General features: G+C 34.5%; 2 protein-coding genes across 24 annotated transcripts in view; both read left to right on the top strand.

Moving 5' to 3' along the window:
• LOC111988330 (putative disease resistance protein RGA4) overlaps positions 1–14,920 on the top strand; it is a 46,541-nt gene extending 31,621 nt beyond the window's left edge. For 2 of the 23 annotated variants that reach the window (XM_065766417.1, XM_065766405.1), the window contains exons 6-19: positions 6,106–6,188; positions 6,397–6,479; positions 10,082–10,684; positions 11,073–11,154; positions 11,577–11,723; positions 11,847–11,940; positions 12,683–12,753; positions 12,886–12,963; positions 13,356–13,458; positions 13,555–13,665; positions 13,795–13,877; positions 13,968–14,063; positions 14,157–14,217; positions 14,465–14,920. The gene's annotated coding sequence lies outside the window, so the exon portion shown is untranslated. The other 21 variants (XR_010626164.1, XR_010626163.1, XR_010626165.1 and 18 more) reach the window with 21 other exon arrangements.
• LOC112024665 (putative disease resistance protein RGA3) lies at positions 1,551–3,266 on the top strand. The gene has a single exon (XM_024057278.2). The coding sequence runs from the start codon at positions 1,551–1,553 to the stop codon at positions 3,264–3,266; it is 1,716 nt and encodes a 571-aa protein (XP_023913046.2).
• Positions 14,921–18,142: the final 3,222 nt, after the last annotated feature.

The following is an 18,142-nucleotide window of genomic DNA, read 5'->3' as shown; positions in this document are numbered from 1 at the left end:
AATATCAGCACTGCCTTGATCACCTTCAACCAAGACTTGATTTGCCATAGCCACTTTGCCTCGCTACTTGTAACCAGGAGGGAATCCCACTAACTTGTAGCATTTCTCCATAACATGGCCAAGCTTCCCACAGTGACTACACACAGGCCTCCCTTTTGTGTTATTTCCTCTGATATACCTGTTGTTCCCTGGAAATGAATTTCCCTGATTGAATCCTTGATTCTTGACTGCAAGAGCAGTTGATTCAACTGAGGGAGCAACATTGAAATCCAAACATCTTTGCCTTTCCTCTTGAATTACCAAAGAAAATGCCTTATCAATGGAAGGACTAGGCTCCATCATGAGAATCTGTGTTCGAACTTGAGAATAAGAATCATTCAAGCCATTTAAGAATTGCATAAGTGAGTCTTGATGCTGAAGTGCTGTGATTTTGTCATTTACACCACAAGTGCATTTACCACATGAGCAGCACGGTAAGGGCCTGAAATTCAATAGTTGATCCCAAGCAGCTTGAAGATCAGTGAAGAATCCTGTAATTGTAGCTGTACCTTGCATCATAGTTGAAATTTGCTTCTGAAGTTGAGAGATTCTTGGTCCATTGGCTTGGGAGAAACGTTTCTTGAGAGTGTTCCATACCTCAAATGCAGTGTCTCTGTAAATTACACTAGCAGTGAGGTGAGGAGAAACTGAATTCAAGATCCATGAAGAGATCATTGAATTGCATTTGGACCAAGCTTTCTTCTCTAATGGTGTGATTGCCATCGAAGCAATGATGGATCCATCAACAAATCCGAGTTTGCTTTTGGCATCCAAAGCCATTATCATTGCTCTGGACCACATAGGATAATTGTTCTCAGTCAATGATTGAGTAACCAAAATCGCACCTGGTGTTTCACCATGGTGCAAGAAAAATGGACTTCTTGGATCTTCCATTGGAGTCAGCTCTCGCTGAGAAGCATTTTGAGTATTTAATGCCATTGAAGTAGGCTCTTGCTCTGATACCATATTACAAAACAGAGATGAAGAAAGCCAAGAATCTGTGAATGTAAGAGAGAGTTTTTAAGAGAGAAGATTAGAAACTTTCTCTTGATATTGTAATAATGATGAACCTATACACAATCTAGGAATATATACATCTCTGTATCTAAAGCTCAAAACAAAATGTAACAAACAAAACAGAAAATAAGGGAAGCAGTTATAACATGTGGGAAAGTTAGTTACAGCACGTGAAATACAATTTGAATAAAATTAATAGCTAAACTACATGCCGTTTATCAACTAATCTAATTTACACTTGCAGCTTGTTTATGTCGTTTAGTTCTATTTGTTCTGTGTTTGCTTAGTTCTTCTTTTCTTCCTTCTTGTTCTGTGATCCTTTCTTCTTTACTCCTTTCTGCTTCACTACTAACTGATACAAGACAACACTAGCTCAACTGGTATACAATGATGAAAATGTCAAACGAAATTTTGAGCCAAAACTTTGGGTTTGTATCTCTGATATCTTTGACGTAAAACGAATTGTTAAAGAAATTTTAGAACAATTGACAAAGATGAAGCATGAAGAAAGCCTTGAGATATTGCAAAATCAAGTTCGAGAAAAATTTAATGGAAAAAAATATTTGATTGTCTTGGACGATTTGTGGAATGAGGACAATAATGAATGGCTTCTCTTGAGAAATTTGTTAATGGTTGGTGCAAGGGGAAGTAGGATATTGGTAACTACTCGCTCAGAAAGTGTGGTGAGGATAACAGGTGCAACTTCATGGCATGCTCTAAGAGGCCTTCCCGAAGAAAAGGCATGGAGTTTGTTTGTAAAAGTGGCAATTGAACAATGTCAAGAACCAAAAAATAAAGCCTTAGTAGCAATTGGAAGGAAGATTGTTGAAAAGTGTGATGGATTGCCTCTCGCTATAAGAACAATAGGAAGCCTATTGTACCTTAATACTTCTGAGATTGAGTGGCAATCCTTTTTAGATAATGAACTCTCAAAAATAGGTCAACAAGAAAATAAGATCTCATCAACTCTTAAGTTGAGTTATGATCATCTTCCATCACACTTGAAGCAATGTTTTGCTTATTGTCGACTGTTTCCAAAAGATCATAGGATTGATTTATATAGACTTATTAATCTTTGGGCAGCACAAGGATTTATTGTGTTAGTAAGTCCAAAGCAGCGTTTTGAGGATGTTGGTAGAAAATATTTTATGGAATTACTTTGGAGGTCATTTTTTCAAGAAGTAAGAAATGATGAATGGGGCAATATAGTATCATTTAAAATGCATGATCTCATGCATGATCTTGCAACTCTTGTGTCCGGATCGAAAAGTGCCATATTAAATTCAAGTGGGGAAAATGATATTGAAAAAGTTCGTCATGTATCATTTGATCTTGTGGATTCATCAATGCAATTTTCAATCCCCATACCTAATGGAAGGAAGATGCACACCGTTCTAGTATCTAGGGTAAGGGGGTATTTGAATAACTTAACTTGTGATACTTTCATTTCAAATTTTAAGTATTTACGTGCATTGGATTTGAGTGATCTAGGACTATTTGTAGTGCCACGTTCAATTGGGAAATTGAAGCATTTAAGATACCTTGATCTTTCTAGAAATAGAATTAAAATTCCCCCTAATTCCATTACTAAGATGCTGAATTTGCAAACACTGATACTACAACATTGTTATTCGCTTATAGAATTACCCAAGGGCATTAAAAAGTTGGTCAATCTCCGGTTTCTAGATATTAGATATAGCACCAAATTGAGCAGTATGCCCCTTCAAATCAAACATCATACTTATCTTGAGACAATACTACCAGGGGTTTTTGTGGGAATGGAAGGTTCTAGGGGCCAAGTGAAAAAAGGCTATTGTGGTCCGTATAAGAGAAAAAGGGCCAAGTCCAATGGGCCGAGTCAATTGAAAGAACTACGCAACTTGGGAGGATTTTTAAGAATTGAAAATCTGGGACATGGAAAAGATGAGGTGCGGGAATATAAAGATGCAAATTTAAAGGAGAAACATCACCTTCAACAACTAAAATTACAGTGGGATGCCACAGAGTGGGATGGAGAAACCGATGAAATGCTGGAAGGGCTTCAGCCACATCCAAATCTCAAAGCGTTGGAATTGTGGTATTATATGGGTGGGAGAATTCCAAGTTGGCTCTCTTCTCTCACTAATCTTGTTAGTTTTGAACTGAACCAGTTTAAAACTCTCTTTCCTTCTTTTCGGTATTTTTCCTTTTTCCTGTCTATAAAATGTTAATTAGACACACGATTTCTGGGAGAATGTGCAGAATAGCTGTGCAAAGCCTTTGTATATAGTTAGTTAGGCAACGTTTGAAACTATAAGGGAAAGTAGACATCTCGAGTTTTAGAAACTCGAGATCCATATGCATAAATCTCGAGTTTTAGAAACTCGAGTTCCATGCAAAAAAAATTTTAGCTTTATCGCTCCTATAGTGGCGTTTTTAAGTCCTATAGTGACGTTTTAAAGCCCTATAGCGGCGTTTTCCTGAAAAAATTTATTCAGTACAGGTTCAGGGAGGCCTATAGTGGCGTTTTTAAGTCCTATAGTGACGTTTTAAAGCCCTATAGCGACGTTTTTCTGCTAAATTTTTTTATAACTCTATTTTGAAGGCCTATAGTGACGTTTTTAGTCCCTATAGTGGCGTTTTTCGGAACTCGAGTCTTTAAAACTCGATTTTTACTTGAATTTTTTTCCACCTCAAAGCTACCCGCTTACAAAGCGAGACTTAAAAACTCGAGTTTTATCATAGAACTCGAGTTTTAGACACTCGAGACGTTACTTTTCAACATTGTTTTGAAACGTGACAAGTATCTAAATTTTTTTATATTTATGGTTAAATGGAAATAAAATTCCACGATTTCTTCACAAAGTTATTTCAACAAGAAAAATTTGGATAATGTAATCCATCCTTTTTATTTTTTATTTTTTCTTTTCTTTTAATTCTAATGATTTATATCTTTGTACCTAAGAGCATGTTGATAATATGATGTGTATATGGTTGCTATTTAATAATTGCAGAATCTTAGTCAGATTCAGTTTGTTAACAATTCGAGAGGAGGACTTAATCTAGCAACTACCATTGTAGGAATTAGCTTATTTTGCAGGTATCTTGTTGGTTCACCCTGTTTTATTTATTTTATTCTCTTTTGGGGTCTATGTATCTACTAAGATTATTTTAAAATTCTCATTTGAACTATTGATCTATAGAAAAATAACTAATGTTTAAGTTACTATGTTTGATGGGATAATTGCTTAATGCATTCTTTCTTTTCTCAGAATTTTTTTATTTTTATTTTAGAGACTTTGTTTTAGTCAAAAGCAGAACAACTACAGACGTAGACATTCACAAACCTAGATATATTATTTTTTGGTTTCCTAGTGATTTTTGGGCTCTTGCTCTACCTCACTTACAGCCTTTCTTTCATCTTGAAGTATTTCAAAACAAAAAATTCTAACTTCTTTTTTTTAAATTCTTCCTGCTCATTGTTGTCCTGCAACCTGCCAAAAATGGAAAAGTTCTAATTTTTTGATGCATAGTTGCACACTTCGTGTACTTTATTTTTTGGTTTTTGTGCTAAAACAGAGGGTTCATAAAACTTCCAACATATGTGTAAATAATACTGTGTATCCAAGTACTAGAGAATGGGTCTAATCTGTTTAGTCATGTACAATTCATGGATAGATTGGATTGATTATTTTTTATTACTGCCAATAAAAATTTTAAATTTCTAATTAATTTTTTTTATTACTTGAATACTAACTAAGACTTGAAGATCCCTCATTTTGCTTACTTCCCCAACCACCCCCCCCACCCCCCCATTTTTTGAATAATAGGTTATTTTGTCACTTTCTCTGCCTCCTGAAGTCGTAGTCCTTGCTGCATTTGGTCGTGAAGTCCCTGTAATCTTGAGGCAGCAGCACATCTGTTCTTTTTTAATCAGTGGGGTCCAAATACAGTCCCACAAAAATGAGTAGGAGAGAATATTGGATAGAAGTTGGAATCTGATGGCATCTTTAACTACTTCAGGTATTTGACTTTTAATAAAGAAACCAACACCAATAATCTTGTTTTGATATATCTTGGAGAACTTATCAGGCATTGGACTTTTCAGTTTTCATGCAGAACTTAAAATTCAGACCTTTTACAAAACTTTCAGGCCTTGCAATTGTGTAGCATGTCCCAGAATTGCAAGTGGATTGTCAGAATCTGCCGAAAACAATTTCTTCAGGTATGCATCTATCTTTTAATTCCAAATTTCATGGACAATCATATACAGATGCCCTTCTTCTTGATGCCTTTTGAGGTTTGTCATATTTTGGAGAACTTCTTAGTCGTTTGACTTCTTATGCAGAACCAACTTAGGCAAACAAAAGGCTTGGGTGCAAAATTCAGACCCTATTCAAAAACTGCGGTTGTGCAACAGGTTAAGAACTCGTTGGTAATCATTTGTTTCCCTTTTTTCCCATCAAAACTTTAATAAGACGCACGATTTCTTTAATTTATTAGGAGAATAAAAAGGATAATTGTTCTATCATTTGTTCTTTTATTCTAATGATTTATATCTTTTCATCTAAACTTGTGTTAATGAAATGACATATATGGTTGCTTGTTCATAATTGCAAAATCATAGCAAATTTCTTAGAACTTTGAAGGGAGGACTTGACCAGGCAACTAACACTGCAGGAATTAGCTTTGCTAAACTGGCATTTTGGTAGTTAAATTTTTTTTTTTTTGGTTATAAAAGTTTCCAACATATATCTACTAAATGCTTTTCATGAGATGATTAAACCAAAATACTCCTCACATGTTTGTGTGTACACTTGCTTTAAAAAGTAAAAAAAGAACAAGAGAATGACTGAATGAGCCTAATCTGTTCATACATGCACTAGTTCAAAGATAGTTTGAATTGAATTTTTATCTGTTCATAGAATATAATTACAAATTATGTTTTAACTACTTCAAGTATCTTGCTTTTTATGCTCAACTGAAAACCAGTTTTTTTGTTATTCTTCATTTTGCTTTTTGAGGTTTTGATATTTGAAGAATTTCTCAATCATTTGACTTCTCACGCAGAACAAATTAAGGACAAACTTGGCTTACCTTGTTCAAAACTTTATGCCCCATAAATTATGGCAAGTACAGTCTTGGACTCAATGGTAATCATCTTTTTTTTTTAATAAATCCCTTTACTTTTTTTTAACATCAAAACTTTAATTAGATTCATGATTTCTTTAAATTATTAGGATAATAAAAAGGGATAATTGTAAATTCTTCCATTTTTTCTATTATTTTAATGATTTATATCATTGTATCTAAGCTTGTGTTGATGAAATGACATGTATGGTTGCTTCTTAATAATTGCAGAATTGTAGCAAATTTGGTAAATTTTGAAGGGAGGAACATGACCAGGCAACAATAACTCAACGGGGAATCAGCTTACTATAAAGGTATTTTGGTGGTTACTTTTGTTTTTTTTTTTGGGGGGTGGTAATATTTATTTGATTCCTCACATGTTGGTGTGAAAACTGACTTTTTAAAGTCAGAAGAGCACAAGAATGACTGATGGAGTATAATTTTTCGTACATGCGCAAATTTGAAGGAAGATTGGATTGAATTTTTATCCGTTACTCAATTAAATATTACTAATTAGGGTTTTTCATCTCACTTGTATTCCAATTAAGACTTGAGGATAACACCATTTTTCTTTTCATTCTCTCTTTAGTTGGTATTTTGTCTATTTCACTTCCTCCTAAAGCATGGCCTTTGCTTCTTAACTTTTGGTTGTGCAGTCTATGTTCAAACAATGGGCAACATGATGCATGTTCTTTTTTATAATCGCTGGAAAGTAGAGGGGGCAAGCAGTGTAATGGATGGATAGAGTGTATGGAGTTTTTAGGCCAAAGAGAGGTAGGAGGAAGGATGGCTGAGCTGTGATGGGTAAGAGAGGCAATTTGATTAAGTGTCCCAAACTGGAAGGTATTGGAGCAGACAATGAAAATGGGAGCAACCACATCAACCTACTTCCCTCTCTTTCAATTAGAGGATTTTGAATTATATTAGATTAATGATTTAAAATCACTTCCAGAGGAGATGCTGCAGAACCTCATTTATCTCTGAGAGCTCTATATAAAAAGGTACGATGGACTGGGTTCTCTCCCTTGGATAGGCATCCTCACATCACTACTAAGCCTTAACATTTGGGAATGTCCCAAACTAACGTTACTTCCTCAAGGGATTCACAATCTCACCTCTTTACAAGAACTAGGAATTGATAATTGTCCCCTCTTACGGCAAAGATGTGAGAGGGAAACAGGTGAAGATTGGCTATCATTGCTCATGTCCCATACGTGTATATGGATGGTCTGATCAACCAAGAAGAAACAATTTCTTAGTTATGCATCTATCTATCTATCTTTTCATCCCAAACTAAAAACGAACCACTGGTTTTTGAGGGTTTTGATATTTTGGACTAGTTCTAAAACTATTCAACTTCTTTCTTATGCAGGACTAAACCATTTTAAAACTCTCTTTCTTTTCCATCTTTTTCTTTTTCCTATCTATAAAATGTTAATTAGACACTTGATTTCTTCACAAAGTTATTTGAACAAGAAAGATTAGGATAATGTAATCCTTCCCTTCATACACACACACACACACATACATACATACATATATATATGTATGTATGTATGTATGTATGTATGTATGTTACAATTTTAATTATTTGTATCTTTGTACATAAGACCATAATATGATGTGTGTATGGTTGCTTCTTAATAATTGCAGAATCAGAATCAGAGTCAAAGTCAGTTTGTTAACACTTAGAGAGGACTTAATCTATCTCTACCATTGCAGGAATTAGCTTATTTTGCAGGTATTTCATTGGTTGACCCTCTTTTGTTCATTTAAAAGTCTGTCATTTGTTCTTCTATTCTTTCGTTTCTTAAATTCTTTTTTTTTGTTAAGGAAGTAACGTATTTTATTTTAATGAGATGATTAAAAGAAAATTTTTTGTTTGCTTCTTCACATGTTGAATTGTTGATGTAAGACTGCCTTTGAAGTCAAAGAAGAATGAGAGGATGATTGAATGAGTCTAATTTGTTCATTCATGCACAAATTCAAATGTAGATTGGATTGAATTTTATATGTTACTTGATTAAAATTTACCAATGAAGGTTTTCCTTTTTGCTTGAATCCCAATTAAGATTAGAGGATACTGTTACTTTACCCATTTTTATATAATAGGTTGTTACGCTCAAAACAACACCCAAGTTTTAGAACTTTTGGTTTTTCCAGTGGTTGGTAATTTGGCACTTTCTCTGCTAAAGCCATGGCCCTTGGTTTTGAATTTGGCCGTGGAGTCCTATGTGAACATGAGGCAGCAAACATGAGTATAGGAGGGAAAGAGTTGAATCTGATGGTGTCTTTAACTACTTCAGGTATTTGTTTATTTATGAAGAACCGAACACCAATTTTCTTGTTCTTGTTTCTTCTTCTTCATCTTTGCATTTTCAGTTTTGATATTTTGAAGCTTCTCAATCGATTGATATCTCATGCAGAACAAATTAAGGCAACAACTAACCTAGCGCAAAATTTTTTTTTTTGATAAGTAAGAATGTTATATATACGAAAGGCTACTCTATGCATGAAGATCATAGAGCAAACCTAGAAAATACAAGGAGGAGAAAACAAAGAAAAAGCATAAAAAGAAAACCAATGAACAGATTAATTACAAAGAGAAAGAGAGCTAAGGAAAGAAGGGAGAGAATCACTAGTCGTGAGTCCCCATGCCCGAGACCAATCAAAAAGAGTCCCACTAAAAGAAGCAAGCATCTGATTACTGGAACTATCCAAATCCTCAAAAGTCCGCCGATTCCGTTCCTTCCAAATACACCAAAGGATGCACAACGGAACTAAATTCCAAATCTGAGACGAGTACTTCCCCAACCAATTCCACCAGCCAAAAAGCAAATTTGGTATAGATCTAGGAACAACCCAAGATAGGCCAAAAGTTATAAAGACAAAACTCCATAACCGATAAGCCATCTCACAATGAAGAAGTAAGTGGTCTACCGTCTCTCCACAATGACGGCACATAATACACCAATCCACAAAAACCAATTTCCTCAATCTCATATTATCACCCGTTAGGATCTTATTCCAAGCTACGCACCAAACAAAAAAGGAAACTCGCCTAGGGGCCTTTGCTTTCCATATAACTTTCCAAGGAAAGATAATTGAGGGAGAACCCCTTAATTTGTTATAATATGATCGGATATCAAAATCTCCATTAGGCTTCAACTTCCATCTCATCCGATCTCCCACGTCCATTGGAGGAATCTTAGCTCCCAATATGCGAAGAAAATGCAGCCCTTCATCCATCTCCCAATCATTAAATTCTCGAATAAAGTGAACATTCCAAATTCTTCTATCCTTCGCCCCCTGCCTTGACAAAGAAGCTTCTACAGATGCCTCCTTATCGATGGCAATACCATACAGCCTTGGGAAAGCCAATTGAAAAGGTTGATCCCCATACCACCCATCCTGCCAAAACCTCACTCTATTCCCCAACCCAACAACAAACTGACAATTTTTGCTAAAATCTTCCCAACCCATGCGAATACCTCTCCACAAACCACACCCATGAACTCCCCTACCTAATTTTGAGGTCCATCCCCCCCATTCTTCCCCATATTTTGAAACTATCACCCTCCTCCATAACCTATCCTCTTCCTTTGGGGGGGGGGGTAATATTTATTTGATTCCTCACATGTTGGTGTGAAAACTGACTTTTTAAAGTCAGAAGAGCACAAGAATGACTGATCGAGTATAATTTTTCGTACATGCGCAAATTTGAAGGAAGATTGGATTGAATTTTTATCTGTTACACAATTAAATATTACTAATTAAGGTTTTTCATCTCACTTGTATTCCAATTAAGACTTGAGGATAACACCATTTTTCTTTTCATTTTCTCTTTAGTTGGTATATTGTCTATTTCACTTCCTCCTAAAGCATGGCCTTTGCTTCTTAACTTTTGGTTGTGCAGTCTCTGTTCAAACAATGGGCAACATGATGCATGTTCTTTTTTATAATCACTGGAAAGTAGAGAGGGCAAGCAGTGTAATGGATGGATAAAGTGTATGGAGTTTTTAGGCCAAAGAGAGGTAGGAGGAAGGATGGCTGAGCTGTGATGGGTAAGAGAGGCAATTTGATTAAATGTCCCAAACCGGAAGGTATTGGAGCAAACAATAAAAATGGGAGCAACCACATCAACCTACTTCCCTCTCTTTCAATTAGAGGATTTAGAATTATATCAGATTAATGATTTAAAATCACTTCCAGAGGAGAGACTGTAGAACCTCATTTATCTCCGAGAGCTCTATATAAAAAGGTACGATGGACTGGGTTCTCTCCCTTGGATAGCCATCCTCACATCACTACTAAGCCTTAACATTTGGGAATGTCCCAAACTAACGTTACTTCCTCAAGGGATTCACAATCTCAACTCTTTACAAGAACTAGGAATTGATAATTGTCCCCTCTTACGGCAAAGATGTGACAGGCAAACAGGTGAAGATTGGCCATCATTGCTCATGTCCCATACGTGTATGTGGATGGTCTGATCAACCAAGAAGAAACAATTTCTTAGGTATGCATCTATCTATCTATCTTTTCATCCCAAACTAAAAACCAACCACTGGTTTTTGAGGGTTTTGATATTTTGGACTACTTCTAAAACTATTCAACTTCTTTCTTATGCAGGACTAAACCATTTTAAAACTCTCTTTCTTTTTCCATCTTTTTCTTTTTCCTATCTATAAAATGTTAATTAGATACTTGATTTCTTCACAAAGATTTGAACAAGAAAGATTAGGATAATGTAATCCTTCCCTTCATACGCGCACACACACACACACACACATACATACATACATATATATATGTATGTATGTTAAAATTTTAATTATTTGTATCTTTGTACATAAGACCATAATATGATGTGTGTATGGTTGCTTCTTAATAATTGCAAAAAGCAGAATCAGAGTCAAAGTCAGTTTGCTAACACTTAGAGAGGACTTAATCTATCTCTACCATTGCAGGAATTAGCTTATTTTACAGGTATTTCGTTGGTTGACTCTCTTTTGTTCATTTAAAAGTCTGTCATTTGTTCTTCTATTCTTTCGTTTCTTAAATTCTTTTTTTTTGTTGAGGAAGTAACATATTTTATTTTAATGAGATGATTAAATGAAAATTTTTTGTTTGCTTCTTCACATGTTGAATTGTTGATGTAAGACTGACTTTGAAGTCAAAGAAGAATGAGAGGATGATTGAATGAGTCTAATTTGTTCATTCATGCACAAATTCAAATTTAGATTGGATTGAATTTTATATGTTACTCGATTAAAATTTACCAATGAAGGTTTTCCTTTTTGCTTGAATCCCAATTAAGATTAGAGGATACTGTTACTTTACCCATTTTTATATAATAGGTTGTTATGCTCAAAACAACACCCAAGTTTTAGAACTTTTGGTTTTTCCAGTGATTGGTAATTTGGCACTTTCTCTCTCTGCTAAAGCCGTGGCCCTTGGTTTTGAATTTGGCCGTGGAGTCCTATGTGAACATGAGGCAGCAAACATGAGTATAGGAGGGAAAGAGTTGAATATGATGGTGTCTTTAACTACTTCAGGTGTTTGTTGTTTTTTTATGAAGAACCAAACACCAATTTTCTTGTTCTTGTTTCTTCTTCTTCATCTTTGCATTTTCAGTTTTGATATTTTGAAGCTTCTCAATCAATTGATATCTCATGCAGAACAAATTAAGGCAACAACTAACCTGGCGCAAAATTTGGACCCTATTCAAAACTTTCTGGCCCTGAAATTGTGCAACAAGTCATGGACTCAATGGTTATCATTTGTTTGCTTTATATTATTTGGGAAATTTCTTTCTGTTTTGTTTCCCTTTTGTATGTGCAAAGGACTGTTGCTACTTATATGATCTCGTCACATAAACAAAGAAGAAAGGATAACATCTATATCGTTGTACATAAAACTTCTTTGATGTCATGAGGTGATGTTCTTGGTTACATTTCTGACAATTGTAGAAATGGAGAAAATCTTTTAACACTTTAAGGGAGTATCTACCCTGCCAACTAAGACTGCAGGAATTAACTTATTATAATGTATTCGGTTTGGTCAAGTTTTTTCCTTTATATTATAAGCTTTTGACATGTTCTTGTATTTGCTAAATATTGATTTACACATTGTCATTTGGGTAATTAGTAACTAACTAATGACTTATGTAGTTTATGCGGTGAGATAATAAGGCTGAATAATACCTTCTTTTCCCAAATGTTTTTGGAGAATTCGTTTTTGTCAAAAGCATAAAATGAGATCGAGTCCAATAGGTTTATTTAGTCTAGCATGCCTATACATGCACACAAATCCTATGGTATATGTAACAAAACAATTCTCCATCATTCCATTTCTTATTTCTTTATTTGAAAAAATATAAAATTTCCAATCATATTCTGGACATGTTCTAAAATTCCAGATAAAACCTTGGTAATCTGTCAACTTTGTTACTTTTTTTTTATTTTTAGTTTCCTACTTTTATACGCCAAGTCACTTTAAAAACTTTTTTCCCTAGTGGTTGAATCTTTTGGATCTTGTGGCACCTGCTACTGCTACAGCCTCTACCTCATCTCCAAATATATCAAGGTAAAATATTCTTATTATTTTTATTGTGCCTTAGCTTCTTATTGTTGTCCTCCCAGAAAGAGAAGTTCTTTCTTTGGTAAATTCAATAATTGTTTTTGTTGTTCTTGTGCTGAAAATGTTTTATTTTTGCAGATACTTCATACCTTCCATTATTGTATGAATGAAAACTGAGCATCCAACTACCTTGTAGGAATTAGCTTGTTATTCCAGGTCTGCTTTCAGATTTTTTTTTTTTTTGGGTGTGTTCCCTGTTATGTATGTATGTTTAAATTTTTCTCCAAAATTTCAAATAGAATGGTAGAATATCCTCTTTTTTCTTACTTCTTTACTTATTATTTTATGATGGTTTATTAATGCTGAAAACTTGAACTCAAAAACTTGTATTCACATGCACTAGAATCCTGTTCGTCTAGTCTAGGAAGATTTCAAGCTGAAAGGGAAATGACACAAAGAAAGAACAAAAAGGGGCAAAAAAGTATCATCAAGCGTATTAGAAAAAAACGATTTTCCACTAAGAACACAATTAATTGGAGTTGTGCTAATGATAGGAGTGTCTGTTTCATGTTATAGTTTCATTTTCCTAATAATATTCTCTTTTGCAGTTGGGATGAAGGTCACTGCAACAATTTCTTCGAAGTAAGTGCAAAGTGTGAACTATAGAGAGTAAAGAAAAGGGAGAATTTTGGTTGAATTCCACTTTGAGGAGTACGTTGTCTTTCACCTGAATTCTCCTGTTACATTTTGTTGTTGTAAGTTATAATCTTGGAATCTTCCTTACACAAATATTGCTGCTTGGTGAAGTTATTAATCAAGGAAGAATTGGTGATTGAAGCTTTGTCCTATTGTATTCTCTCTAGAAGCAAGTTTTGAGAAGCCTTCAGAAAAGGCAAATTTGAGTTCAAATAAAAGCTGGTATGCAACTTTACATATTTCTCACAACAATTGAAGTTAAATCCAACTAATTCTTTCCACTTCAAGTGTGAATGTATGCCTTCCAAATCTTGTCGATAGTTCACTCCTTTTACCTCTTGTGAGTTTTAGTTTCAGCTCCCAATGTTACACTCATCCTTTGCCCATATGTTTGCTGGAGTTCTCTTAGATTTTTTTTGGTCCAACTTATTTTGGTAAGCTTAGTCATTTATTACTTCAAGATTTTTTTGTTGGTTTATTCTTCTTTTTTTTCTTGTTGAAGACTGTTGCATTATATTTTGTAGGTAAGATACTTGGAGCCTCTGTTCTCATTTTGCAAACTAATTGCTTCAATGTTGGACAGCTATTATTTTGGGTTATTATTAGAGTGCAAAATAGAGGTAGCTATAATATTTTGAGTAAATGATACAAGTATGCTGTTATTGATCAGTATAGTATCTAATATGATATTTTAACCACTGTTTCCTCTGTAGATGGCAGTTCCATACTTCCATTTAGCACACAACTTATCTCATAGCTCCTTTTCCATGAGAGGTGAGCCTACATGTTTCTTTTTTGTAAAATTGACAGTTCCTTTATATTTTTAAATATCTAATATTCAAATTTTAGACTCTTTTCTTAAACCAGTTTATTATGGAAAAACTCCCTTGTTTGCTTTCATCGTGGGGTGAAAGTTGTTTGTATGCATGATCATATCTCTAGCTATTTGAAGAAAACAAAATGTTTCTCTAACTTATCAAAAAAAAAAAAATGTTTCTCTAACTCCCTTATTCTTTGTCAGGGATATCGGCCATTATATGGTTGTGAAGATAACCCTTGGAGGGTCATCAAAAGGGGATTATTCAACATTAATTCAGAGAGCAAATTTTGTATTAAGTCTAGAATTTGACCTATTACAAGGAAGATGGTTAAGATCACACATGATACTGTGGATTGGTCATTGTTCTCCTTTGGAAAAGTTTAGTCATCTTCAACAGTTGCGCCAGAGAATAAGAACAATTGAACAAATTCATTCATTTCATTAGGAATGCTGAATTTGCAATTCTCAACTTGTTTAAATGTTGCTGTCAGTTTGACTGTCAAATATTTCATTTCTTCTTCAACAGTTGTGCCAGAGAATGAGAACAACTGAACAGATCCATTCATTTCATTAGGAATGCTGAATTTGCAATTCTCAACTTGTTTAATGTTGCTGTCAGTTTGACTATCAAATATTTCATTACTTTTTCAAATTTTATGATTTGGGTGGCCAGCTTTGTGTTGCATTTTCGTGTGAAACCAGTTTATTAGGTTCTTCTTTGCTACCCGGGTTCTTCTTTGTATTATTATTTTTATATGGTGAAGGAATATTCCAGTAAGAAAATCTTTTTTTTTTTTTCATAATAAAATTCAGATTTATACAATGTGTTGTATCATGTATGACTTAAGGTTTACATATGTATGAACGCCTTTGCTGTAAATGGGACTATTATACGTTTGAAAGTGATACTTCATTGTATCGATCCTTGTTTCAACTTTTTTTTTTTTTTTTTTTTTAAGGATTTTTATGAAATTTTTAAAGGGAATTTAATAGTATATTAGCATTAAGAAAAAGTTTTTTTTTTTTTTTTTTTTTTACTGGCAATAGGCTTTTTTTTTTTTTTTGGTAAAGACGATTCATTCAAAAGAAACTAAGCAATAAACGGTTCAGGACATAGCCTATTAGAGTACATGCCGTTAAAATCATTTTCAAAAGAAAAAAAAAAAACGGTCCACTAGCAGACTATCATATAAAATAAAGTCTAGTTCTTGACTAACGCTCATTCTAGCAAGATTGTTCGCACACTGTTTAGCTTGCCAAAAACAGTGCTGGAACCAGATCTGTTGGAACCAAGTCATCAACAACCTGCAATCATCCAAATTAGGGGAGATAACATTATTTACATGTTAAGGATTTCCAAGCACATCAATAATAGCTTTAGCATATAATTCAACTATAAGAGATTGGATGTTGAAGTTCGAACACATCATTAATCCATCCCTCAATCCCCATAGTTCTGCCACATAGTTGTTTGTCAGTGTAATGCAGCTTAAGAAACCTGCCAGCCAGTCACCATGCTCGTTCCTTGCTACCCCACCGCAGCCAGCAACACCCATGCTACCAACAAAAGAAATAGGCACTTTTTGGACGGTAGGATTAATGGTGACAAAACATGTAAATTTTATGGACTGAATTATAAAAATGAAAGATGAAAATATCACCTGAACAATTTAAAAAACGTTATTTGTATTTTAGCCTAAAATTTTTGTTGTTACACTATTTTCTTTTTTAACCTATATTATTTAATGATACCAAACTTAAGAAAATGATGACTTAAAATTTGTACACTTCCATTTGAAAGATAATGTATTAAATAACAATCTTCTAAAAAGTTGGATTTTTCAAATAAGGCCAATAGTATAGGACAAATAGAGCAATACGTACTAAAGATTAGGGACGAAATGGGTAATTACCCACAATAAGCCAACTATATAGTTAGTTGGCCCGGTTTACAAACAATATAAATTAGTAACACCTCGAGTCTTAGAGACTCGAATTTTGCGCTCAGACCTCGACCTTTTGAGGCTCGGTTTCTGTTGTTTGACGTGGCGTAATTCCACGTGGCATCCACATAAAACTCGAGTTTCTGAAACTCGAGGTCCACATAGACGCCATCTGGCGTTGACGTGGTCGTCCACGTGAAAATTAACGCCACCTGGCTGGTCCACATGGACCTCGACTCTCTGAAAGTCGAGTTTTAATAGGGCATTTTCAAATTAAACGCCTCTCTCACAGTCACTCTCCACTCTCCACTCTCATTGACCCTCTCTCGTCTTCTCTCACTCACCCTCTCTCAGTCGCGTAGCTCACTCAGCCTCACCTCAGCCTCTCTCTCTCTCGCTCACTCACACAGCCCAACCTCTCTGGCCCCAGTTTGACGCACACTCTTTAATCTCACTGAACGTTCTCTCTCGCCGGCAACCTCACTTCCAGCGCCGATCTGCGTTGTCTTCAGCCTTTTCAATCTTCTCTCTCTATCGAGGTTAGTGATTTTCTTTGCTTAATGTGGGTTTTTACTATTCCCTACAACCTGTATGTTGAAATGCTTCAATGGGTTTTCAAGACATTCTTGTCAATAGCTATACCAAAACTTTCTCTTAGGAACTATTGGTGCGTCCTTAATTATTTCATATGATCAAACAGTTTTTTTTTTCCTCAACCTTTTTGTATGTTTCTCTCTTCACTGAATCTTTACTGTTTGGTTGCCGAGAAACCGTGTTTTTTTTTTTTTTTTTTTTAAACTGGAAATAGGCTTTTTTTTTTTTGGTAAAGACGATTCATTCAAAAGAAACTAAGGAGTAACAAACGGTTCAGGACATAGCTTGTTAGAGTACATGCCATTAAAATCATTTTCAAAAGAAAAAAAAAAAAACCGTCCACTAGCGGATTATCATATAAAATAAAGTCTAGTTCCTGACTAACGCTCATTCTAGCAAGATTGTCCACACACCGTTTAGCTTGCCTAAAACAATGCTGGAACCAGATTTGCTGAAACCGAGTTATCAACAACTTGCAATCAACTAGAAGTCGTAAGATTTATTATTCAATTGACAGTCGTTATGAGATTGATAAATCTCACAGCGTTTCAGTTCAATATGTCTTAACTCTTAAAACATATCAACACATCAACTAGAAGTCTCCACTTTCATGATCAAGACAAATCATTTTAGTTGATATGTTATAGTATTCGCAGATGAAACGCCCAATTTTATCACTGACTACGAACTAAAATTTAGAGTTTACAAAGAACCTGTGATTTATATATTCTGTAACTTTTCACATAAATCATATACTATGCATCTCATGGACTATATGATAATGTCAAAATATTTATATTACCATTATTTTTAGATAATAATAAAAACAACTTTATCAATCATAATATTAAGTTATACATAATATCATATATAACATCATATAATAGGATATAAGGGCACCAATCCCAACACTTGGCAATAATCTTGTTTCTTGTTTGTTCTTCTTCATTCTGTTTTTTGAGGTTCTGATATTTTGGTGAACTTATTAGCCTTTTGACTCCTTAGGTAGAACGAATTAACCTAGCTTAAAATTTGAGACTTGTTCATGACTAGCAAGCCTTGCAATTATGTGACAAGCCGTCAACTTGGTGGTAATCATCTTTTCTTTTTGGAAGATCTCTTTCTGTTATGTTTCTATTCTCTTTGTACCTAACAAAAAAAGTCGAGAAGGTGTTGAATTTGGTTTCCTTTTGCTGATGCTTGCAGAAATGGAGAAAATCTTTTTAACACTTAAGGGGAGTATTTACCATGACAAGTGACAACTAACACTGCAGGACATAGCTTATTATTAAGGTATACTGTTCAGTAAATTTTTTTTCTTTATATGTAAGCTGTGGATGCA

Source organism: Quercus suber, unplaced genomic scaffold (genome assembly GCF_002906115.3).
Source record: "Quercus suber isolate HL8 unplaced genomic scaffold, Cork oak 2.0 scaffold_703, whole genome shotgun sequence".
Classification (NCBI taxonomy): Eukaryota; Viridiplantae; Streptophyta; class Magnoliopsida; order Fagales; family Fagaceae; genus Quercus; species Quercus suber.
The sequence above is the reverse complement of the archived record's forward strand: the minus strand, read 5'-3'. Positions and strand labels throughout refer to the sequence as shown.